The sequence below is a fragment of the Chaetodon auriga genome, chromosome 3, assembly GCF_051107435.1.
Source record: "Chaetodon auriga isolate fChaAug3 chromosome 3, fChaAug3.hap1, whole genome shotgun sequence".
Lineage (NCBI taxonomy): Eukaryota > Metazoa > Chordata > Actinopteri > Chaetodontiformes > Chaetodontidae > Chaetodon > Chaetodon auriga.
Window position 1 is genome coordinate 21,734,908 of NC_135076.1, and position 25,037 is coordinate 21,759,944.

Sequence of the window (25,037 nt, forward strand, 5' to 3'; positions counted from 1 at the left end):
GGAGGCAGAAGCGACAGCGTTTTACCGCTTCATGTCAGCGTATCGGGTTCTTTTGGGCAACATGTTAGCTAACAGTCACCCCCTGGATGCATGTAAGTCAAATCCTGAGGAAAACACTACATTCACCTGTGTGTCTTGTCTCTCCACCATGCCAAGCTGGGCAGGTATCACTCCACACCTATCTTGTGTGCGTTCAAGTTCATGTGACGTCTCTCGTGGTTTTTGTGTTTGCCGTGATTGAACAGTCAAAATCCAGTTGCACAGACCAGGAAACAATATAAGACAACAATATAAGAACTTCAACTTTTTCTTTTAAATAGTCAGTTCACCCAAATTAAAAATAATTTGAGATTTCTTTCTCATACGCACCTGTTCCAAAACAGGTGTTTTTGGAGCATTCCTCATCTTTCTCAGTCTTTTTTTTGCTCCCGTCCCAACTCACTTGAGACGTGTTGCTGCATCACATTCAGAGTAAGCAGATATTTACAAAAATCAATGAATCTGATGAGGTCAAACATTAAATATATTGTCTTTGTGCTGTTAAGATTAGCAAATGATCACATTCTGTTATTTTTCTGTTTCACTCAGCAGCCCAACTTGTCTGGGAATCCGGCTTGTTCTGCTTTTTACAGAATCTATGAAAACTAGTGACAGGAAACTGTTTATAAAAAGTGAAAGAGCTATTGAATTTTTTTTCTGTATTATGCTTTTTAATGCAGAGAGCATCACAAACAAAAGTCCATTCAGTTCCATTGTGCTGGAGGAAAAAAAAAACCTCTGGACGGATGTCTTTGAGTCTGGGCAAATAAAACCTAGTTTTGAAGATATTTATCTGCATGGCGAATTAGAGCGAGAGGAAAGTGAGATCACATTGTCCTTTCAGTCAATAACTCCAGCGCTCGCTCTGAAAAGGGATTTAATGCAAGGTTGTTGAACATTATATTTTTTTTTTTTCCTTAAGCAGGTTTGAATATCACCAAATACATTATCGGACCACTTTATTGACATCTTTTTGGATTTTCTTCACCAGGGTCCTCCAGGATCTCAGCCTTCCCCTCACACGCAGCCTCCCCCACACAACCCCAGCAATCCCATGATGGGACCTCACGGACAGGTAAGACCAAATCATTTACGCTCTTCTCTCAGCTGTTGTTCCAAATCTAAGCCTGCTCTCACTCATTCACTCACTCACTCACTCACTCACTCACTCACACAGCAGCAGTGTACAAACAGCACACAGGTCCCTTGTTGTGCTAACAGACAGGACAGGCCGCATCCACGATGGTGGGTTGGATGAATAATTTAGCTGTGTTGGCCCAGCTGTAAGGAGGGGAGGTGCATCTGGAGGGCCTTCTCTCTCCCTCAGCCCAACACTCACCATCCCATAGTCCATCAATAGACCATTAATATTGCAGCAGAGCCTGACATGGTGCAGCTCCTCATGCACAAACCCACCACAACATGGTCAAAGGAGGAGGGGAGAGGGGGGGAAAGGTAGACAGGAAAGGGAAGCAGTAGGAGAGGAGGAAGGAAGGAGGGTGAAAAAGAGTAGTAAGTCAGTCCTCCCCTCAAAGGCTAACTGGGATTATATAACTCCTCTTTCCTCAAAATACACACACATACGCTGACACGCCAAGCACACAGTGCATAATTACCATTGAAAGCCAGCCTCCTGTTGTGTTTGTGTTGTCTGTGCTTATCTCTGTGTGAAGATGGTGATACGAACATTATTCTGCTGTTCATGCTCTGTGACCAAAACACACAGCTCGTACCCGATCTGCATTCAGATCAGCGTGCTCCCCCTTGATACTAAAATAGTTGGATTGAGTTTGGAATTAATTCTTATCATCTGACACTGAAATATGGCTCGCTGGATGTGGGTATTTGTAGTTGCAGCAGTGTACTCTCATAGGTAATTCTGAAAACCATCTGTCTGGGGTGCTTTACATTATTCACTAGCTGTGCGCCGGCTCTGTGCGTGTGTGTGTGTGTGTGTGTGTGTGTGTGTGCGCGCGCACCGGCCAGCTCGCTCTTGTCCCCTCTCTGCTGAAACATCTGTGTGGATGGTGTCTCCAGTTTCTGCTGTGAATCACACTATCCAGGCTGCATTTTTGTTGCACTGCTGTCTGGTGATACAGACACGGCGAGGAAACGTCCAGCCATGTGCAGCTGCACCGAACGCTGAAGTACACGTCCTCCTCCTTGCGCGACTTTTCTGCTCCACCTGCCAGTCTCTCCCATATTGTCCAGCTTTGCGTCCTGCATGTTTTCACCCTCTCTCTTATCTGTCCTCTTTTACCTTTATCCTAATGGATTTTACCACCTGAGGTCTTACTTTCCAAAACTTAATGACAGACCCCTCCTTCTTGGTAAATGTAAGAAAACTATGACAGTCCAGTATTCTTCAACACAATAGCTCCCCCTGCTGACGGAGATGACGCCTCAGAGCTGGGCAGGTTCGATCCAGAGAGTTAGGCTTTCTAAGCCTTTTGTGCCTTGTTTCGCTGTCTCCAGGTATGAGCGAAACATCTCTGCTGCTGAAGAGCGGATTTTCACAGATATACTCAGGGAAAAGCATTTAATTTAGGCTGATTGTAACGTTTTTTTTTATCCTAATATTATTGCTCTGTGGAGATCTGCCCTTAATTTGGTCAGAACCTCAAGATAACAGCATCCTAGTAGAAGAAAGGAGTAAAAAATGTCCATCCGAAAGCACCAAACAAACAGTGCAGCAGGATTTATGGATGTGTGGTTATTAAGCTGGAGTACGGAGTTGAATCCGACGTTCACTGAGCCGATAATGACAATGGCACGCTGAGACATGTGCACTGTGGTGGTTTGTGTCGTTTATAATTCAAGCATTGTTTTATGTCGTGTCATCGTTCTTCATGTCCTTAGAAGTCTGTTTAGTTGCTTCCGCTGCACTCATTGTACTCAAAATACGTATTGTCAGTGTATATTTATGGTGATCTGCCCCTATTTATTTTTCACTTGCTGTGGAATCAAATGCTGTGGAATACAGAATCGTAATTAATTCCTCATAATCACAATCTTTAAAGAATATCCTGACATTAAAGTTTCTGTCATTGAGATCGTTGACTTCAGCTGCTGTCATCATGAGTTCCATTTCACGCTAATTCGATGAAATGTAAAGTGCACTTTGGCTTTGTGTGATTTCTCCATCAAAACAAGGTCAAGCTCAAATTTATTTTTGATATTTTAAGGCCCATCTGCCAAGAATCATGCCAAGAATTCCGCCCATGATCATCCTGAAATAACGTACCCATTGTCCTTCTTGTGTCCTTCCTGCAGCCATTCATGTCTCCACGGTACCCAGGTGGCCCAAGGCCCTCCCTCCGCATGCCAAATCAGCCTCCTGGGAGCATCCCTGGGTCACAGCCCCTCTTGCCAAACAGCCTGGACCCCACCAGACCTCAAGGTACTGACAAAACATGGCGATTTCAGAGTGGCTGCATTTAATCTGCAGTTGAATCTCATATTGGCCTCTGAAGGAGAACGTTTTCTCCTCATTTGCGGGATTGTTATTGATCTAAACAGAGCTGCTGTTCTAACAAGCTTCACTCTCCGTGTTTCACCACAGGACATCCAAACATGGGAGGCCCGATGAGAATGAATCCCCCTCGAGGCATGGGAGGCATGGGCCCACAGGTGGGTACCGGTCCTATTACTCAGTCGCACAGAATAAAGCACAGGACTGGGCTGTGTTGATAAAGTCATGGCATTGGACGGCGTCCTTCAGCGCCACCCGCCCACTGCTGTCCCACTCTGCAGCTGCCACACAGACAGATTTGGTGCTTGGACCGTCAGTTTATGAACAAACCCAATGTTTGGTTGCCCTTCATTTAGAGCTACCATAAAAGCAGCTATAATGTCAAAGCAGCAGCCCATAAACTGCACGCAGATAATCTTTTGTCGCTGCTGAAGAGAAATTTTTGGTTCTGCCAGCCTCGTAACTTTGCCTTTAAATGTCAGAAGCGCTCTGATGATTAGCTTGGCTGTGACCAGAGCTCACCCACTGCCAAGGCTAGTTTTACATGTTAAATCCTACTTGCCGACTCCCACCTAGGGAGACAAACAGAGGCGGAATACTCCGGCTGCTCTGAGCAAGCCGCCACCGACACATTTTGACCAAAAATGGTGCCAAGTGTGGCGCTGTTGGTTTTCCTTTTATCACTTTAATTTTTGTGGATGTGATTCAGTGTAATACATAAGATGCTTAAAGAACAGTGTCCTTTTGAATTAGCATTACCAGACAGCTGCTTCGTTCTGCGCCCAACCACCTCCCGCTCCAGCCTCACCTCACACAAAGGCGCGCACGCACACACACACACACACACACACACACACACACACACACACACACACACACACACACACTCTCTCCCTGTGCCCCTCAGCCCCTCTCTGTGCCACCCTGGCTCGGTGACTTTGGCAGTGAGCGTACCAGCAGCTGGTGTGGCATCTGCTCGACAAGTGTAATCGTCTGCTGAACAAAACTCTTCCTCTGAGTGGAGCTGCTCTCTGGCCTGCCCCCATAGTCTCTCTTTATATCTGTCTCATTCACACACACGCATACACACATGCATACACAAGTACACACACGTAGTGCCAGCCAAACCCGCCTGCTGAGCAGCTATGAAAACATACATGCAAACACGCAGAGGGGAGCATGGACACATAGAGATACATACTGTACACAGAGACTCGCAACTTACAGACAGACACACACACACACTTACACACAGCTGTCCGCTTCCACACTCCGCTCATACGTCACGTTATTAAACACTAGTTAGCGGGAGACATGATCGTGGCTGACCTTCATTAAGATTCAAACCTTTAGACGGAGCAGGTGTGAGACGGCGTGATGACTGTGTGCTCGTCTCTTTGTGCAGAACTACGGCGGCGGGATGAGGCCTCCTCCAAACTCCATGGGGCCAGGGATGCCGGGCATGAACATGTGAGTATATTGAAAAAAAAGCTGTGGATGTTGATGGATTCTGGTGCCAAGAAAAGCTTCATTTTAGGTTGTTTTTTACAACTTAAGTCTCATTTTTGTTGTTTTGACCATTGTTTCAAGCAGTGGTTCAACTGGTTCAGTTGCTGAGATGTGGGGACAGTGAGTGTCATATGTCAAACCTGAACCAGGAACCTGTTCTGCAAAATCAAATGGACAGACTCACTTGTCCCTAGATCTCATAACGTATGTGAGAAAACAACATGACCGTCACCAACAGGTTGTGAAAATATTTCCTTTAACAAAACCACAGAAATGGACTCTTCATGTCTACGACATTCAAAACTCTTCATTGAAACACTTCATGTTAAAGTACAAATATTCACCATTAACTAGCTGCCTATTAGCATGACTATTACCAGCATATTGGCACTTAATTAGTCACCATAAAGCATTTATTTATTGTGGTGCTTACAGTGAGTTTGGTTTAGGGATTGGCTATTATGATCCTAATTCATGTACAACAACTTTCTTAATTACTATCAAAAAGCAGTAAGTAGGAGGTTATTGAGGGAAAACTCTTAATCAGAGGTCTAGTGGTTGTAAAATATGGCCGTGCAGAAGGAGGCATTAATAAGTGCTACTAATATGCATGCTGATAAGCAGCTAGTTAATGGTGAGTGTGTGCACTTTAATATAAAGTGTTAATGATTATTGTAAGAAGGAATTGCAGCATTAGGGATGTTTGTGACTGTGTGTCTTCTGCAGTTAAAGTTCTTTGTTGCCACACTTAAAATGTACATTTTATCATGTAAATTCACTTCTTGTGGCGAAGAATTCTCGATTATATGCGCATATCAACTAATATGTATGCACTTAAGAAATCAGCAGTGAGAAATGATCACATGTGACAAGGATCTCCTGTGAAGCTTTGCTGTGGGCCAGAAATCTTCCCTTCAATTTCTAAATCTTCGCTCTGTTTGTGTCCCCAGGGGTCCTGGTGGAAGAGGTCCATGGCCAAACCCCAACACCAACTCAGTGAGTCACATTCTCTCACATCTTTATCTCTTACATGACTGAGTGTGTTAACAATACCTGTGTCTCATGTTTTGTTTCACCTCGGGTCTATTCTCTCCACAGATAGCTTATTCATCTTCATCTCCAGGCAACTATGTGGTAAGTGTCCCGTCATGGACTCGTGTTCGACCATGGGCCATAAATTACCTGTCATGCAGTAATATCTAACAGGCACGCTGCCATCTAGATGCACTCAGCACTCATTTCTCTTTCTCTCTCTCTTGCTTCCTCACCCCTCAGGGCCCTCCAGGGGGAGGCGGCCCACCAGGAACTCCCATCATGCCTAGCCCTGGAGGTGAGTTATACACTTCAGTTTCCCCTCTGATTTGTACTTTTATCCAGTGTTCACTGAACACAGACTCCGACTAAAAAACATCAAACCTGCTCTCTGTCTGATACACATCTCTCTTTGGGAGAGACAGGCAGTTACAGGACTCTAAATACTGCAGGAATTGAACTGTTAGGAGTACTTTTGCAAGTGTAAAACACTGAAAAATGGTAAAATATTACACTGGGCCGAAGTTGGTATTGTCTGCGACACATGCACGACAAAGAAAAGCGGTCAGGTATCACATTTGTTGTCAGCTGCTTCCACTTTAAGCACATTCTGGAAAATCTTCCAGTGTCGTTGGCCATGTTTCCTCATTGTGGAGACAGTTGCATAAAAGGGAAGCAGAAGCATGTCAGTCTGCAATCAAATGAGTCATCCATCTCAGCTTTGACCCATCAATCTAGCGTCTCTGTGGAGGATTAGCGGAGAACAAAACACTGTTGGCTGATATCCTGTCGATGTTCTGTTTCTGTTGGCCTGTGGAGAGCTTCTTTTTGTGTCCACTATTTATTATTTATATACATACCTCTATTGTGATACGTTGCTGGGGCAACCTTTTTGCACAAAACGCTCCTGCTCACACGTACACCGGGAGGGAAAACATATTTCCACTGCAGTCGCCAAGACTGAGCGCGCACACACGCACGCACACACACACCAACCTCCCACAAAAATGCACACCTCCCACTCAGTATTGCCCCCCTCCTCCAGTCACGACAACACGAGCTAGATTCAGGGACACTAACAGGCAAGATTTCTCCACCACTTTGCACATACTGTATCCATCTCCTCCCCTGTCTCTCAGCCTGTTATTCATATTTTTCCTGCTTTTCTCAGTCTTCCACTCACAACTTTCTGCCTGCAATGTCAGATCAAGGTCACCTCATCCTTCTGAATCCTTTCAGGACAGACAGACACACCAGGAGCGACACAGCATGCGCTGGTTGTTGCTAAGTTGCCTGGGTGTCCGTGTAAAAACTTGGTCTAATCTGGTGATTGTAGGAATACGAGTTAATGGGTTTCCTTTTTTGCACATTGCAGAGAGCAGTGTGTAGGTTGATTGACAGACAGATTGAATGACATTATGCTCTGGCACTTAAAGTAACATACGGTTAGTCTTTGTCCTGTTCAGAAATGAGAACATGGCAGGGCTGCGGCTGAATGTTTTTTACAAATGGCTAAATTAAACTGAAACGATGTCAGATACAGTGAAAGACAGTGCCACTCCAGGCGGCTCTGTGCAGCTTAGCTCATTGTTTTCCATTCATTACCCCAAACCCACCTTGTTTTTTGACATTTTCTTGAACAATTGGATATTGGATATGAAAACAGACGGAGATAATAGAGCAGGGGCTTTATCTGCAACTATGTGTCGCGGTCTGCGAGGCACAGTGCGCTTTGTGCTTCTGATTTTGAACATCCGACTGCTCTTTATTCACAGATTCAACAAACTCGAGTGAAAATATCTACACAATGATGAACCCCATCGGCCCTGGTGGAAACAGACCTAATGTAAGTGAGAGTCATTTGGAATTACAATAAATAGCATCAGTGTTTCTACATTTGAGGGTTTGTTTTTATTTTTCTGTCTAATCTACGACCATCACGCACTGACCTTTGTACATTTTACTGCTGTTTTTCTGTAGTTCCCAATGGGACCGGGTCCTGATGGGCCCATGGGTGGAATGGGTGCTATGGAGCAGCATCATATGAATGGATCGCTAGGTGAGTGGCTAAAGATAGCGTGCAGTGTATATAGCAGGTACCTGGTATCAGCTCCTGAGTACATTGAGTGAAACCTGTTACTCTCCATGAACAAAGGCCTTTAGAAGTAAGACTCTGCCCTCTCATGGCTTGTAGAGGAAGTGTTCTCCGTCCTGCTGCTATTGAACAAAGCTGAAACAGATTAGTGGGGCAGTGAGCAGGCCAATTGATCTTGTAGATGGGTGAGACGTGATCAGTGAAGCCAGTGAGTCGGTGCTCATCTGTATCTGAAACAAATAGCTTAATTACCGGCCATTATGTGTGAGAGGGCAGGCTGTTTGTGCTTGCACTGTATATCCTGAGCTGATGTTGAATTAGCAGCGGAGGATCAGTCAACAGTTGCATCATCTCCTTGTTTTTTGTTTTTCCATTTCTGATCGCAGGCTCTGGTGACATGGATGGGTTGCCAAAGGTAAGACTGACTGCCTGTCTATCTGTGCCTCTTTCTGTCTGTCCGTAAGGAGTGCGTCGTCTCATTGTTTCTCCTCATCTGTGTCGTAGAATTCTCCCAACAACATGGCAGGCATGAACAATCCTCCCGGCACTCCGCGGGACGACGGCGAGATGGCAGGCAACTTTTTAAACCCATTCCAAAGTGAAAGTGTGAGTACAGAAGGAGACAACATGCCTCTTAAGCTGGGAACAAACTGGAAGACTATAAGAAATCCTATTCAACTGTGACAACAGTCACTGCTGCAGAATACCTGCACAGGTGCCCACTGGCTACTCAATCAGACAGCAGCATCACTTTGAGACTTGTCCAGTCACAAAAACACATACACCTGAATTGTGATTGCTCCATCTCTCATTTACAGGACAAGAACTTTAAATCCTAAACCCCTGCCCTGACCGAGGGCCGGTTTCAGGAGTAGACTTTGTCTCAGTTAGGACCAGTTTGCCATGAATTCTTGGTAAACTAATACCTTGTTTAACCCAAAAAACATGGCCACCATGTCAAACTGCTCACTCCAGCAGAAAAACGTTTGCCTTCTGGAAAAATTCAGAGGAAAATTTCAGCAAAGAGCACTTCTGGTAGCATAAAATCTCTGAATAGTACAGACCAGAGCTCAGATGCTGTGACTGCGTAACGTGACAGGGCTCAATCGGTACTTCTGCTAAGCTCAGGCTAAGCCAAGCGTCCCCGGACAAATAAGACTCACTCACGACGTCCTCACTGCTCTATATTTCCAGCTAAAGACACTAAGGTCTGCAAAAGCTCTTTCTCTTCTCATCTTGCCCCAAAACACTGTTAACAAACCATAAATTATAAAGCCATGTTTTCTTCTGTTTTGTCATTTGGTGCCACTGGTCAGCAGCTGTCACTGGTTGTTACCATGGAACAACTAGTCAGGCTTTATTTTTTGAACCTCTCCAACTTAGATCAGACTAATCTAAGAGCAAAATGAAGGCACGACAGACCATTTTAAAATATCTCTATGAAACCGACCCCTGCTCTATTTAGCACCAAAACACCTCCCTGACCCTGAAACCAGACCTCGGGGCTAAATCGAGCCGATAATCAGGCTTTTACATTGTGCCCAGTTTTCCCAACTTTACTCAACACACACACACACACACACACACACACACACACACACACACACACACACACACACACACACACACAAACAAAGCATGCATGCACCAACACGAGCATGGAAAAGACGCAGATAATATGCTTTCTCTGATGCATGGAGAGATTGTCGTATAGTGATTAATGTGAGACTGACAAGCACATTTTGCTCCAGTATCTTCACTGTGATCTGAAATCTCCTAACATTTTCTCCTTGGGCTGGACTCTGCTTTGCTTGCTGCTGGTTTACTGACATAGAAAGTAAATTAGAAAGGGTAAATTGTTAGGTGTAATGTATGCTGCAAGAGGCCGGTGTACTGGACATGGCATTTAGATTAGTTAGTTGTATTGCTTTCATCTTGTACTTGGTAGTGGAAGAAGTTTAATATAGTTTTGGCTTATCTTTTCTCCCTTCCCTCTCTTTTTTCTCTCTTTACAGTATTCACCCAACATGACGATGAGTGTGTGATTTTTTTTTTTATTTTATTTTATCCTTTATTTTATTTTATTTCTTTTTCATCTCCCCTTATCCCAATCTCCCTCTCCCATCTACCCCGGTGCGTCTTGCATTACCCGCCTCCCTCCCCTCCCCTCCCATCTCCTCCTCCTCCTCATGGACGGTGTGCTGTGCCACACAGCCCCTGGGGATGCCCCTGGAAAGCAGGACTCCCCTCAAGGTCCCCCATCCCAACGCCTGTAAAATGGGTGTAAGAACATGAAAAGGACTCCAAGCAGCAGGATGGGCCTCTTCTTCGCTTCTCCTCACCTACCGGGCCTCGACACGGGCCCTCGGACAGTAAGAGCCCGAAACTGCTCCAAGCCTGTCTCTCCCAAACCCAAAACCTGCCCTCGTGGGTGGCATTCAAGCCCGATAAAGCATCCGTCACTCCATTATATCATGCTGATCATAACGTACGAGGGCGCGCAGTTGTTGACTGACAGGGGCTGAAAACTCTCATTCAGAAACTCTGCTCCTGTGTTGGCGGGATGATAAACAACACACACAAAAAAAGAGATGAACTGATAAATCTTATTTTAGGGCAAGAACGGTTTTCATTAAATGTTTGTATTTTTTGTTGTTGATGGTAATGTTATTGTTATAATTTTCATAATTGATATTATTCTACTAATGTAGTTATGATTTCCTGTAAAGGGCACATTTTATCTCAGCAGCAGCATCAACAATGACAGAATAAGCACACACTCGAAAAATGCACAATGATTTTCTGTTTACATGATTTTTAGGTTATTTGATGTCTGTTTTGTTTTGTTTTTTTTTGTCACAGTCAGTCTCACTTCACATACCTCTCCTTAAAACTTCCTCTGAACTTGTAGCTCCAGTCTCTGCCACCTAAATGTTTGTAGCAACATTTACATAAACTTTCAAAATAAGAGCGATCGGGATGATTGACTGTCTCCAGCTAAGGAAGTAGTTTGAGCTGAGGTGAGAGTATCTCAGCTGAAACTATAAATACAGTTAAAACAGAGGCTTTCTCAGAGCCTTCCTGTTTTCTGGTACAGCTTGTCCGCTGACGTCTGTCTATCTCGTCTTAATGAGCACCCCTTCTCACGTGTTTCTGTGTTTTTACTGCATGGGAATGGCTCTGGTGGAATCCTGAGACGATGGTCAGGACAGGTGCCAGTTCTCATTCGGTAACAGACAGAGCGAGAGAGCGTCTCTTCTATGGATTTGGTCTTGTCTGTAAATACAAACATATTTAGCTTGTATTGTGCTTGTTTTATAATTTGTTATTTACAAGTTGTCTGTGAATCCTAAAACGTGGTTCCTTTCCCTTCCTCACTTTGTGTGATTTCACCCTCACTGTGGACTCCAAGCGGCACTGTTTTCCTCCCAGGATTCATACTGGTCTCTCGCCGATGTCTCCTTTTGGACTGGGAGATGTTGCGGGACCTCAGATACACTCATTGACGCCTGCTTCGAGTTTGGGTTGAACTCTCAGATCCTGTAAGATCCACTTTCTTAACTCAGACAGGACGGGCTAAATGAGCGTCTCCTCGGAGCTCACATCGATCAGTTCCCTCAGTGAGTCCCATACGTGCGGGATAATGGATCCGGAGTATTTGGAGGCTGTAGCAGCGCTGATGATGGGAGCAGAGTGATGCACCTTCCACATCGGTCAAAAGAAGAGGAATAATGGGATACTTTTGTAATGGATATATCTCCATTTTTGTGGATTGTTTTCAGCAGATTGTTTTTATTTTAAATGTATTCAACAGAAAAAATGAAAGCCCACAGAATCTGCACACAAAGGAAAGCATAGTTAAATATCACGCTATTTAATGTGTTTCTTTCTGTATGTTACGTACTCTCGGCTTGGTCAACTCTCTGTCACTGTTTCAAAGGGATAAATGATCTCACATAGCGACACACTGCAGCACCCGCGTCATGGCTGTGTTCAAACCAACGATAACTAAACAACCACTGTAGCCTCTATCGGTGATGGTGACGTACTTATCAATTTTCTGATATCAATGTGAACAGATTGTACCCAGAGTTCAACAGGGACATCTCCAGGATTTGGCTAGCAGTGGCCTGGGAAACACTCTCCCCAGTGTTCCTTCAATATGGTGACACACACCTCCCTCCTTTCCTCCAATCCCATCCCTCACCCCCCACCCCACCCTTAATTTCCTTTTTTGTAAATACTGTATAATGCATTTTGATATCATTGACATGTTTTGATATGTCAGTCACTACCAATGAATACAGCTGAAAGTAAATTATAAATAAATCTGTCCATGTTTTTCATAGAGAACGGATGCGCTGACTATTTGGCTCACGTGGCTAAATTTCCATAAAAATGTATAGAATACAGTAACACAATAAATGCAGACTGTATGTTAAAGACTTGTATGGTGGGGAGGATAGGACAGAGAGAGGACAGGACAGAGAGAAGCAAACAAGCTGTGGCGTCCTCACTCTGCCCTTGTCTCCTTGTGCTTCAGTTAAATGTTACTATTGGCTATGAATGATCATTTTGAATAATTTTTTCCAAAGGGCATCTTCTCACAAAAAAAAAACATGTGACCTCTTACTGCAGTTTTTAATATGAAGGATTTTTATCAATTTAAGAACACTTTTAAAAAGGTTAAAAATACTTATGAGAACCTCATTTTAAATTAAGAATAGATCAAAAGGTAACTGTGTCCTTTGCTATCCGCTCCTGTTATAGCGTTGTATAGATTGAAGCTCTCTCACTGATCCTCTCTCAGTCCTCTGTGTATATCGATCGTTGGCCATCTCTGTACTTCTATTGTGATGTATAATACTGTACCATTAGGAAGATTTGCTGGTGGGGTGGGATGGATATGTTGAGTCTGGGAGGGGTGGGGAATTCAAGGGAAGGGGATATGAATGATTCTCCTGTACCGTTCATGGTCCTTTCTGATGACACGGCAGTATTCAATATGAAGCAGTCTGTCTCTTGGGTTTGCTTTGTATTTACATGGTAGGATAGTTCAGAATCTTGTCTTAGGGACTTAGGTGTCTTGTGTAGGTAATAAAGATGTTCTTTGTATGTTTCTTTATATTGTAAAGTTTCTTTAGACTGAAAGAAAAACAGATAATTTGCTTATCAAAAAAGAAACAATGCATCAATAATAAATGTCATTTGATTTTTCCTTGTTGTTTGAATCCCTTCCTCTGAGCTCTCATTTAGCTTTCAACCTGTCTTATCCAGTGCATAAAGAGCAGTTATATACAGCATTGAAAGGGTCGCTTAAGTCTTCTTTGTAAATCATGTTAATCTTTGAAAAACGAATTTCCAGTGAGCGCACCCTTTCCATAATTTGGAAAATTAAATAACTTTGTATTTTTATACCTGCATGATATTTAAGGTGACAGCGTCTGGCAAAGACTGATTGAGGCTAAGGGTTAACTTAAAAGGACTTCCTGCACTCGAATGGAAAGGATTATGCCCTGTTTTAAGTATTAACTGTTTTATTGAAAGCATTGGTTTTTGGACCTTAACCAATATTTGATTTAGGGTATCTGCAACTGGTATTTTACCAGTTTTGGTTTGGGTTAAACCCAGACTTCATATAGTTTTATCATGGCATTAACTTCTTTTTTTAATGTCAGTGTTCTTCATGTGACTATGGTTCTACTTATATGTTCTTGTAAATGACCTTCAGAAATATGCTGATTATATTTCTTGTACTATTTCTGGATTATAAATAGACACTCATTAATCCACAGGGGATACAGTCACAATTTGGCAAATACATTCTGTATCATATGATGGCTACTTACCTAGCCGTACTTCAGCAGGAGAGAGATGGAGTAATTTCTTGATATTTAAAACTAAAATTGCAGTGCTCGGGATGCCAATGAGGCTAAATATTAATATGCAGGAACAGGTCAAATAGAAGCACAGGAGCTCAAGGTTAACAGGAAACAGCTTCATGGGATGAGCGAGAGACCGCGACGAAGTCAGTTTGATGTTGTATATTCAGAAACCCATAGAGGTCGCGCTGGTCTCCTGTTCCCCAACAGCAAACTAACTTCGTCACTGTAAACTGAATGGGAGATTGTCCGGGACCAAAACAAGCCGCAGCATACACAGTGGTTGAAGGTAAGTTTCCGTTAATTTTGATAAAATGGGTTTAACACAAATGACACTGACTGTCTGACTCTATCTGAGGTTGATACAAGCAGCGGTGTACTGCAAGACAAGATGAAAATAGCCACACAACAGTAGCTAGCTAGATAGCTAGCGAGATTACAGCTAATGCTATTTTGCTATTGTCAACTTCATCGACTAACGTCTGCTAGCAGTAGCCCGCTAGCCGCATGAAAAGCGGTAGGATACTTGTCAGAAACTTCTGGAAACGTGTGGCTAACTAGACTCCTGTTAATCAAAATACATCAGTGACGCAAAAAAGTTGGATTGTGATTATAATCATGTTGTCATGTCATGGTTTCTGTCACAGATGTCAGTCATGGATGGGTTTAGAGGGCAGTTTTTACTGTAGATACTATGTTAGCATGAAAGCTATGTGTAAGCAATAGGCTCACTCATATGATCGCAGTGGCTCACTCTTTAAAAAGCGATTGATTTTAATTGGGACTCTTGTTTGGGACTGTCAATGGAATCAATAAGGTTGCATTTTTCAATTTGTCAACATTCTTTCTCAGATTACTCTACTAATGACGGAAAAAGAGGAGATTATGGACGTCTCTGATAGCCATGACAGTGCGCCATCTGCAAAGAAGAATGGACGAACCTCGCTGCTGGACAGCGGGGAGGACTTTGAGGTTTTAGACGAAGACATTGACGACGAACCCCCTCCTCTGGAAGATGCCGGGGGTGGGAAGGGGAAAAACACAGATGAGTCTAAAAAGAAAAGTGCAGACACAGAACCTCCAGTGGAAGGACCAGTGGAAGAATGGCTGGATGTATTAGGTACATAACAAAAGCGTCATCGTAACATGTCAGATATGTGGCAAAATACATTCCTGTAGAGGGTGTTGCAGTAGTTTATAAGTCAGTATCGATTAGGTGAAGGTGTTCTGATCAAATCCACACAGTCATCCCATGCGAGAGTCCAAGGTGTTCCCTTGAGTAAGGCTTCTGTCTTTTGGTTGCCCAACAGTCACTGGACAGTGATCAGTGCTTTGACTGACTGAAATAACTATTCCTGTGTTTGTCTCTAGGCAATGACCAGCTGAAGAAGAAAGTCCTGGCAGCAGGAGAAGGGCAAGACAGTCGACCACAGAAAGGACAGAATGTAAAGATTCATCTGAAGACATACCTGATGGACGGGGCACTGGTAGAGGAGCAGTCTGACCTTTGTTTCACACTTGGTGATGGAGATGTCATTCAGGTAAAAATGAACCATTTGAGGTAACTTCTCAAATGGGAAAGATTGTAGAGAGATTTCAGGTTATGCATAATTTGCTTTACGCTACTGACAGCACTTAGTGTTATATTGTACATATCAGTATCTACAGAGACTGTTGTCCTTTCAGGCTCTGGATCTCACAGTGCAGCTCATGGAAATGGGAGAGAAGGCCCTCATTCAGACTGATGCAAAATACGCTTACGGTGCCCGGGGGAGGTGGGGATGTGTTTTAATCTAACTTCTAAAAGCAGTTTTCATGTAAAAATTCCACTCAAATGAAAGCTGCAGTTTCAAAGTTACCTTTAATTTTTACTGTGTGTGTTTGAAAAAGTAATATATAAATACAGCTTGACTTTCACATGTACATTCCCTCATTTTAATTTATACCATGTAGCTTTACTTGCTCGACAAGTTCTGTTTTTGGCTTCTTGGATGTTCTCACCTTACTGTGATGCACAGTTTCACTGAGACTTGTCACTGTCGAAATTCCTTCTGCATAATCTAGTGACTGATATTTCTTATTTCCTTAACTCCTTAGCTTGACTGTGTTCCTTCATCTTTCCAGTTTTGAACCTGATGTTCCTCCCAATGCTGAGCTGTCCCTTGAAGTTGAACTGCTGGAAGCTACTGATGCCCCAGACTTGGAGCTGCTTCCTCCTTCAGAAAAGATTGCCCTGGCCAGCCATAAGAGAGAGAGAGGCAACGTTCATTATCAGCGTGGGGACTATGCTTTTGCAGTTAACTCATATGGCATTGCCCTGCAAATCACAGAGTCGAGTTCTAAAGGTGAGCTGCAGGCCAGAGTTACAGTTGATGGTTTTCTGTCAGTGGTCTTAGGGGGTACCCTGATAGGTGGGGGAGCAAGGCACTCAAAGAGTTGATATTTACTTTCATTATGCATTTTTTTTTTGGAGATTTTAGTTGTACCCCATAAACAGGAGGAGACTCTTACCTAACATGTCCCACATGGTCAAAAAATGTCACATCTGTCCTGGCTTAGATGGTGATAGGCAGTGCATAGATTTAACCAGTGTTCAGTCATGTTAATGATGCACCAATGGACATTATTATTATCTTATTTCATTTTAGGATTCTGTTTTTGTGACCCTTTATTTTAACTTTTTAACTGGTTTTAAATGTTTTTGTTGATGTTGTGGTTTCTGTTGCTGCAGTCGATATCAGTCCTGAGGAAGAGAATGAGCTTGTGGACGTAAAAGTGAAGTGTTTAAACAACATGGCTGCTTCTCAGCTGAAACTGGACCACTATGATGCAGCCCTTAAATCTTGTGTCTCAGCACTGGCACACCAGCCAGACAACATAAAAGCACTTTTCCGCATGGGCAAGGTACGTGTCACTCTTGTTCTTTGACTTTCTCTGTTTGTCTGCGGTAGATTGTTTTATTAACTATTTGTTTTCTCTATAGGTACTGGCCTTGCAAGGTGAATACACAGAAGCCATTCAAACTTTGAGGAGGGCACTGAAGTTGGAACCAAGCAACAAGGTACTTTTGATAAAAGCACAACTTTTAGTATGGAGAAATGTCTTTCGAATGGCCAGTAGATGGTGCCATAGGGTAAAATATCAAATCAGTTAGTTTGTCATGCAAGGTCAGGTGGACTGCTGATTCATCATTTCTGAGGATTTGTTTTCATGTTGGTGCTGTAAATAGGTTTGCCCTGCACCCCAGCCATATCTAATACCTAGCCACTGTTTCTCTTCTCCTGCATATATAGTTGGGTATATGTAGGTCTTTGGCTACATGAGGCCATTTGACAGAACTCAGCTCAGTGCGTGGGCTTCTTGGATCATCTGTGAGCTGTGGCAGCATGGTACTCATGCCCAGAATCCCCCACTTCAGTCCTACACCAATCTGTCAAACAGCACATGGCCTGGCCTCCACTTAAGCTATTCATCCATCCTTTACATTGCATTTTGCAATAGTACATCTTAGGTGTATTGCTGTGTTAAGCGGCCTATGTGCATATTGCACATACTATAGACTGTATGCACTAGCAGTCCCTATGACCTGTCCACTATTTGTATGTTAGCAATGATATCTATCATCGACACACATCTTAAACCTTGTGCAAGCTTAGCTGGTTTAATACTAAAACGGACTTGCTTCCTAGAGCTATAATAATGAAAAGATTCTCTAAATAACATCATGTTCTAACAGCTATCAGTGGGTGGGCTTCAGTGACAATACCAGGACACTGCCATTATAATCAATGAGGCAGTGTTAGACAGGCGCAGGCGTCATGGAGTGACAGGATGACGCGCTATCGCTCTGTTCTCCAGGCACTGACAGACATGCCGTCTACATTTTTTACACTGGTGTCAGCTATTCACGCCCTTTATCTTCAACTAAAATGGATGGCAGGAGATTTATTTGTCTGTGGGTTTTTTGACATGACACGCCATCTTGACAATTCCAGTTTAGACTGCCTCAAACCATCTCCGCACAGTGTGTGGACACACAGATGTTGTTAGGACAAGATCTTGCATGTTTGTTTAACCTACTTTATCTTTGCCCTGGGGACAAGTCTGTGTCATTTTTGTCATTTTGGTGGGTAGCTGATTGCACAATAGTGGTGCAAAGTTACCATGGGTGCCCTGCTGAAACACTTTGCTGAAAATATATCTGCTTACTCTTAGTATTGGATAGGAACAGACAAATCCTTGGGGTAGAGACATGTACAGACAGTGACACTGGCTCTCCTGTTCCCACAAATGTCTTTAAATGTAGACTATGCTCATTTATAAAAATTACTAGTAAGTGAACATTGCTGTTAACTCTGTGTAATGGCGCTCCATCAGTGGAAGCTTTCTGAAGCGGATTTACAAAGCATAAACATTTTTGTCGTCTGTTAAGCATTGGTTTGCTTAGTCACTCACCAGCTTTAAGAGCAGTAACATGACTCAGATCTGAGACAGTGTTGGAACAATAACTGAACCCATATCCTGGAATTGTGTGGACATGTGGGCTGAACGGCAGGCTAATTCTGTGATGAAAGCCTGTGATTTCTTGGAAGACAACAAAGAATGGCATAAACATTTTGTCCAGTCCTTACATATATATATAACTTTTAAAAGGATGCTTCATCTATCAGTCATTTTTGAAGATTAATGGTTTGTCATACTCCTTTTGAAAAGTCTCATGATCTCATTTTCCACTCTTTCCAGGCCACTTGGTGACCACTCGTGTTTGTTGATGTTAGGGTATTGTCATCCTGACACATTCTCATTAACAAGGAAATCAGTCTCGGGTTCTTGTAGAATAGCTGTTTCCCTCATGCTGGGATAGCTGGTGGAGAGTAGAGAGGGGTTTGGGTGATGAACCAGAGCTGCAGCATCCGTCTATATGCCTTTTCTCTCTGTGCAGACTATCCACACTGAGCTCTCCAAGCTGGTGAAGAAGCACTCCGAGCAGAGAGGAGCAGAGCAGGCCATGTATAAGAAGATGCTGGGTAATCCGACAAGTGGCAGCAGCACACAGAAACACCGGGCCAAGACTTCATGGGTGAGACAGTCATTCAGCGTTCAACATTTTGAGTTTGAATACAGCTTGAATCTCTCTCGATTATCACATGATGCCCAAGCACTTTCATTAGTTCTTCTAGAGTAATGTGTCTGTAATCGTCAGACAGCATCACTTGTATGTCAGTGTTTTAAGTCAGACGAATATCTTGCTTTGAGCTTTTCACTGTGTCATGAATCATGACATTATTCAACCTACTTAATACTCACTCTCTGCTCTTTTGTTCCTTTCATCTCCGCAGGGCCTCAGCTGGAAGTGGCTATTCGGTGCCACTGCAGTAGCCATTGGTGGCGTAGCATTATCTGTCGTCATAGCTGCTAGAAATTGAACCAAGCCTGTAGTGATGTCCTGACCGAGCCACTGCAGTGTGAGTGCCTCAGCACAGAAGCACATCTGGCAGTGCCTTCTGACCTTTGGTCAAAGGGGGTGGAAATGTCAGTCGGTCATCACTGTCACTCTCCTTTCTCTGCCATGTTTGAGAACTATATGTGACAAGTAATAAGACATCAATATTTGCATATGGGAACTGTATTTCCAACCTTGTAAATGTGTAGGTTTATGCATTTCTGTCACATTGCCAGACACTGTTTTCTTTTGCTGCCATTGTTTTTGTCTTTGGTAGTTGATGTTTGAAATTGATTATTTGAGCATAAAAGAATAATAGATTACCACAGATTCAGATAGGAGCTATTAAAAAATATTTTTCCCATTAAACATAGCTATTGTGATATGGTCCTATGTTGACTGCTGTAGTTTTAAAGTGTCAGATTGAGCAGGAGGATATGTGGTTTGATTTTGTTTTAATTACGGTACATTTGTTGTTGATCGGTGTAATGCAGCTGCTCTCTTATTTTAGATCCTCTTGATGGCAAGGTAGCTGGCATGTGTGCTAACTCTCACACCTTTTCTATAAACTCTACTCATACACTATGTGACCAGAAAAATAGAAACACCTGTACAATGTAATGCAATGCAACAGTCAGTTTGTGCTGTACTTGTTTGCATGTTGTGTCAGTTCTATGGCACGTATTGAGGCTGGAGTTTGTTGTGCTGTTATACTGTAAGGTGGTCCTAAAATTATCCATGTCAGCATATATGGAGGAGTGAAAATACAAAGAAACACCTCACAATATAATACAGTTAAAAAAAAGGACGGTAGCCTCAAAAAGTACCATCTGATGCAGAATCAGTGTCCATCGGACACAGTGTCAACAGCATTTCACAAAGGTGGTTTATACATATACAAGACAGTGTGTTTGATGGCAGTTCAGTGCTGCAGGGTTTGTATATTTCTGGTCACTTGTATATGCACACATTAAAGCATCAACTAAAGTACATATACTGTACTTTCAACATTTGTCGAATGACTTCTTGTCAATAGAGGTGCAGGTATTGCCTTGACAACAAGGACTGAAGATGGTACATAAATTTTCTCAGTGATGTCACTGTGAATAATGGTGAAGGAAAGTTTATTTTTATGAATCAATTCCAGTCAGTTATACCTCAGTTTTTGATGATTAAGACCAAATGTTGAAGGACGAACCTTCAAATCCAATTATGGGTGTGTATGTTTTTTTTTCCCTCCCCTACATGTTTTGATTGTGAAATCTCCTTTAATTGTGTTCCTCTGCGTGTTTTATTTATTCCTCTGTGATCATCGCTTTCCTACATAGTTAATGTGACACCACTCAATCTGTGGCTTCTTTAGAGTAGATGGTAGGCCTACAGAGCCAAAAGTTGCATAAACTAACAGCTGGTGGCAAGTGAAGAGGTTCCTGGCATTCCCTGCATTTGTTAATTTTATATTCATCCCAATAAAATGTGTCTGATATCAAACTACCGTTTCCTTTTTTTTTTTTTTTGATCAGGATTTCTTCCACTCTGGTGACAAAGTATGGAGTGATTTGTCAGCCATGTCCACCTCTGAAGTGATTCCATGTTGTGCTCCCGGTCTATTGGTATTAATGCCGAATAAAGCTGGCCTTGGTTGAATGAGAAATAGCATGTACTGGACACATCTTCCATTAAAATATATGCAGCCACATTTGTACAGCAACTACATTAAAACTTGTTTTTAAGATAATAAAGTCTCACATGCTTTAGCATTTATAGAAAAATGTTTGATTTGTTCACAGACACATTCCCAAATTTTCTAGATATTCCAAAGTGGGTGTACTTTTTCTTTTTTCCTCCAGACATTGACGTTTCGCTGACGTAATCAGATGACCTATCGTTTCTCTCTTCCTACGCATTACTGATGTGGACTGCTAATTCCTAAATACTTCTTAAAATATGTTTCGTTCCCACCCATTAATGACTACAGCTTTTTAATTAGAAAGAACAATAGTATCATCAGGTATAAGTGAGTTTTGTGATGCACGTGTCGTCTCCGAAATAGTTTTAAATGTTGTAAAAGTCGATGATTAATAGCACTGAATCGTGAATGATGTTTTCTGGAGTGTAAATGTAATTTTGCCTTATTACACGTGTGACTATATAGGGCTTCATTACTGCTCGGTGACTTCATCGTCAGTGAGCGGTCATTGAATATTCATTGAAAAGCAACGGGAGTTCTCGGTTTACGACAGAGTGCGTCCGTGCGCGTGGTGGGAACGGTAGCAAGATGGCGGCGCTGAAGGAGGAGCAGTGCTACGGACTGTCCTGTGGAAGAGTGAGCAACGGTAGCAATGTCTCCGTCTTTCACGTTAAACTCACTGACAGCGCCCTGAGAGCGTTTGAAGGCTATCAGAGCAACAAGGTAAATGGCCCTTCTCGGTATCGTGGCGTTTTGGTTCGCGTTTGAAGTCTGTCCGGGCGGCTGACAGGCGGAGTGAGGTCAGTCCCCCGCTCGGTCTGCCGCTGCCTTCACGCTGCGATACACCGCCACGGCAGTCTGGTTGAGTCTGGCTAGTTTGGCTTGTTAAGTGTCTAGTTTGGCGATCCACCGCTCTCGACTGGCCGGGCTGAGGGATGTTGGATGTTAGGTAGCTGTTCATCGTTTTGTAGCTACACCCAGACTCACTCCACACCGACCGCTGAGCACCGTAACGTTACTCGGTCATTTACCGAGCTGGCAGCTCGCTGCTACTGGATACTGAACCTGAGTAGTTATTTCACTATATTCGGGTGTTTGTTTCAAACTGTTTTTACTCGTTGTGGTTGCTAACGTGTCTTTCCCGAATGTTTGCTATGACATTCAAGAATTTAAACAGCAAATAAGGGAGCAAACTTCAGTTGTGTGTAACGTTACTCGTTTCCATAAAGTTTGTTAAGATGTCAAAAAAATCTGGAAAACCTTGTTAGCTTAACTAGCCAGCAGCTGCCCACATAATGGAAACGTCTGCCTTTGAGTATATAAGCCCTGTCCTCTCACTGACTTTGATTTTTTTTTTTTTTTTTTTTTTTTTTTTAATTGTTAACTGACAGGAATCGTTGCCTTGGTTGAGTATCCAATGACAGCATGATGAATAATTTGGAAAAGTACCCAGTATTCATGCGAAAGATGGCCATCTCCTCTCCCAACCCCCTCACCGCCACTTGATAGCTTAGAAGTGCGTCAAAGTTATTAAACGGCGGATTCAACGCATTTTCTTGTCAGTCGTTGTTTTTAAATAAGAGCTGGAATTCATGGTCTGATCTCTGAAAAGGCTCGGCTGCTGCTTCTGCTGCTGCTGCTGCTGCTTGGCTTGTGTAGAGAGCCATAAGTCTGATGATGGCCATCTAACGTTTCAGCTTCTATAAATATTTGACAGGGAAAACCTGGCAGGCCAGGACGAGAGGGCCTTATCTCCAGCTTCAGTGGCTGTGTGCAGCAGGACTGCAGCTGATAAGCCAGAAAATACAACTGTGATAGGTAATGGAGGGCTACCAGTTGTAGGAAGAGTGTTTATTAAACCAATTTGTGACACACAGAAGGAGCTGTCAGTACAGGGTAATCCCTCAGCTCTTTAGCAGCAGTTGTGCTGGTGGCAAATTTTAAAGAGTATTTAAAGGGCCTTTGTGCTTTAGAGACAGTTCTCACATTTGGGTGATTGCTAATTTTTGTATTTGATTAAGATTTTTGCTTAAATGTTATGTGCTTTTGAATTATCAGAAGAGTTTTTTTTTTTTTTTTTTGACTGAAAAATGAAGCATATTGGACAAAAAAGTATCACCAGAGCAGTACAATAAGTTTCACTAACGGGTTCCAGGGCTAATGTCAGGTAAAATTAGATTCTAATTTTAATATTCTTGTTAAATGCATATTCCCATGCAACTGTATATTTAAAATGTTAGTAGTACAAACTTTAAAAATTTCACCGGAATCATAAACAGGGATTCTCTTTGCTGGGATTTTTATTGGTGCAGTTGGCTTAACATGGATGACAGAAGAAGCATCTTGGAATTATCTTTTACAGTTAAGATGCACATTTTTGTTCTGTTTTTGTCTGTGGATTTTAATTTAGCGTTTCATAAAAAACAGTGTGCAGACACAGCAGATATGTCAGACATACTGAATAGATGAAATTAAACAAAATAAAAGAAGCAAACTCCAAGGAAACAAAACAAAAACACTCACTTCCCAGAGTAGTTTACACATACAAAGCAATACCCATTTACAGGAGATAAGAGGCACAGTTAAATGTTGCCACACTACAGCAAATTTCACAGTGGACCCCCACTGTGTCCATCTTGTTTTTTGTATTATGAAAAAATGCATGACCTCACAAATCCACCTGCCAAAGGAGGGTGGGCGGTCACTTCAAATCAATTTCCCAACTTTTCCTTTATCATTGCAAGTGACAAGTCTTCTATATTTAATATAGCTATATGAATCCTTATTACTTTAACCACTGGCTTGATTTCAAGAAAAGATTTTATTGAGAGTTGCCTCTTGTACAGACTTGCTGTGATTCTAATTTGATACACTTTTTCTCAAATTCAGCAAATACTTCCTCAGTCCTCGAGCTGTTTGTTCTTTGTGAAAAAATGCTTTCATACTGTTCATACGCAGGCCTGGCTCTATAAACGGGAAACAAAAAAAAGTGTCTTAAACTGAGACTCAGAACCCTATTTAAGCTAATCAGCAGGGGAACCGATTGCACTCCGACCTCTGCCTCTTCCTCTGCTTCAGCTGGCTACTCTCCCTCCTCAGCATCCTTACCCACGAGGAGCAGAGCTACTGTATACCCAGATAATAATGAACCGTAAATAACATCAGAGATACTGCCTTGCCAGCTTAGTATAGAAATATTTTACTTGCCATGGAGAACCTCATGGATTGCACGTCCTTGGCTGTGAAGTGTTACTTATTGAGGCTAACTTTCTTTTGGGCAGCAGACACTCTGGATCCCACCATATTTCTCTTTTGGTCAACTTGCCCAGTTATTCGTGCCATTGGTTTGGCAATGCACGTTCATGAATTTGTGGGGCGTAGCTTCTAAGGAGCACTGAAGGGAAGAGTGTATTTGTTTTGCTTTTGAGTTCAAATATCAATAATCTTTCTCCAGTACTCCATCTTTAAAACCTTTACTTACAATATGGCCTGATCAGGAATATTGAGTAATCAAATGTCTGTTCCGTATAGTTGTGGGTGCTTAGTTTGTGGTAAAGCTTTTGGCTTTTTGTGGGGAAGGCGTGTGTCCCTGTGGTCAACAGTTTGGGAGATGGGATCTGAGATTTGATACTTTGGATTGGGCCCATTTCTTAGTTGGCTATTTGCGTTGAAACTGACATTAGTGATATACTGTGTGACGATGGTATACTTTTTGAAAAATCAGACACACATGAGGAACACACAGACCTGTAGAAGCTGTTTACGTGACTGTAACTCAGTCACAGTAGCTTCACATGATCGCAGATAATGAGCATCAAACCACCCATCTGACACAGTGATCATGTACAGGAATGCAGTTGTTCCGCATGTCTAAA

At 42.6% G+C, this 25,037-nt stretch overlaps 3 protein-coding genes across 5 annotated transcripts in view; all 3 read left to right on the forward strand.

Annotated features, from left to right (window-relative positions):
- Positions 1 to 13,364, forward strand: part of ssbp4 (single stranded DNA binding protein 4) — an 87,740-nt gene extending 74,376 nt beyond the window's left edge. For 2 of the 3 annotated variants that reach the window (XM_076726115.1, XM_076726116.1), the window contains exons 6-17: positions 1,031 to 1,114; positions 3,313 to 3,439; positions 3,602 to 3,669; positions 4,917 to 4,981; positions 5,971 to 6,016; positions 6,119 to 6,154; positions 6,296 to 6,350; positions 7,828 to 7,898; positions 8,033 to 8,111; positions 8,534 to 8,562; positions 8,652 to 8,753; positions 10,163 to 13,364. In XM_076726115.1, coding sequence (XP_076582230.1) covers positions 1,031 to 1,114; positions 3,313 to 3,439; positions 3,602 to 3,669; positions 4,917 to 4,981; positions 5,971 to 6,016; positions 6,119 to 6,154; positions 6,296 to 6,350; positions 7,828 to 7,898; positions 8,033 to 8,111; positions 8,534 to 8,562; positions 8,652 to 8,753; positions 10,163 to 10,192 — 792 coding nt within the window. In that variant the 3' untranslated portion in view covers positions 10,193 to 13,364. The remainder of the gene's footprint in view (positions 1 to 1,030; positions 1,115 to 3,312; positions 3,440 to 3,601; positions 3,670 to 4,916; positions 4,982 to 5,970; positions 6,017 to 6,118; positions 6,155 to 6,295; positions 6,351 to 7,827; positions 7,899 to 8,032; positions 8,112 to 8,533; positions 8,563 to 8,651; positions 8,754 to 10,162) is intronic. The other variant, XM_076726117.1, reaches the window with a different exon arrangement.
- An 883-nt stretch (positions 13,365 to 14,247) lies between these two features.
- fkbp8 (FKBP prolyl isomerase 8) lies at positions 14,248 to 20,963 on the forward strand. Its single transcript, XM_076727059.1, has 9 exons — positions 14,248 to 14,318; positions 14,882 to 15,149; positions 15,401 to 15,570; positions 15,716 to 15,804; positions 16,154 to 16,374; positions 16,761 to 16,933; positions 17,013 to 17,090; positions 18,972 to 19,109; positions 19,369 to 20,963. Exons 2-9 carry the CDS (start codon positions 14,894 to 14,896, stop codon positions 19,453 to 19,455), a joined length of 1,212 nt encoding a protein of 403 aa, XP_076583174.1. The 5' UTR covers positions 14,248 to 14,318; positions 14,882 to 14,893; the 3' UTR covers positions 19,456 to 20,963.
- A 709-nt stretch (positions 20,964 to 21,672) lies between these two features.
- ell (elongation factor RNA polymerase II) overlaps positions 21,673 to 25,037 on the forward strand; it is a 33,674-nt gene continuing 30,309 nt past the window's right edge. Inside the window, exon 1 of the mRNA XM_076726118.1 lies at positions 21,673 to 21,885. Coding sequence (XP_076582233.1) covers positions 21,751 to 21,885 — 135 coding nt within the window. The 5' untranslated portion in view covers positions 21,673 to 21,750. The remainder of the gene's footprint in view (positions 21,886 to 25,037) is intronic.

Coding starts and splice junctions, on each gene's coding strand:
- fkbp8 (XM_076727059.1), top strand. CDS start 14,894: ATGACGGAAAAAGAGGAGATTATGGACGTCTCTGATAGCCATGACAGT. Junction 16,934..17,012: donor CACTTTTCCGCATGGGCAAG/GTACGTGTCACT, acceptor TTTTCTCTATAG/GTACTGGCCTTGCAAGGTGA. Junction 19,110..19,368: donor ACCGGGCCAAGACTTCATGG/GTGAGACAGTCA, acceptor TCATCTCCGCAG/GGCCTCAGCTGGAAGTGGCT.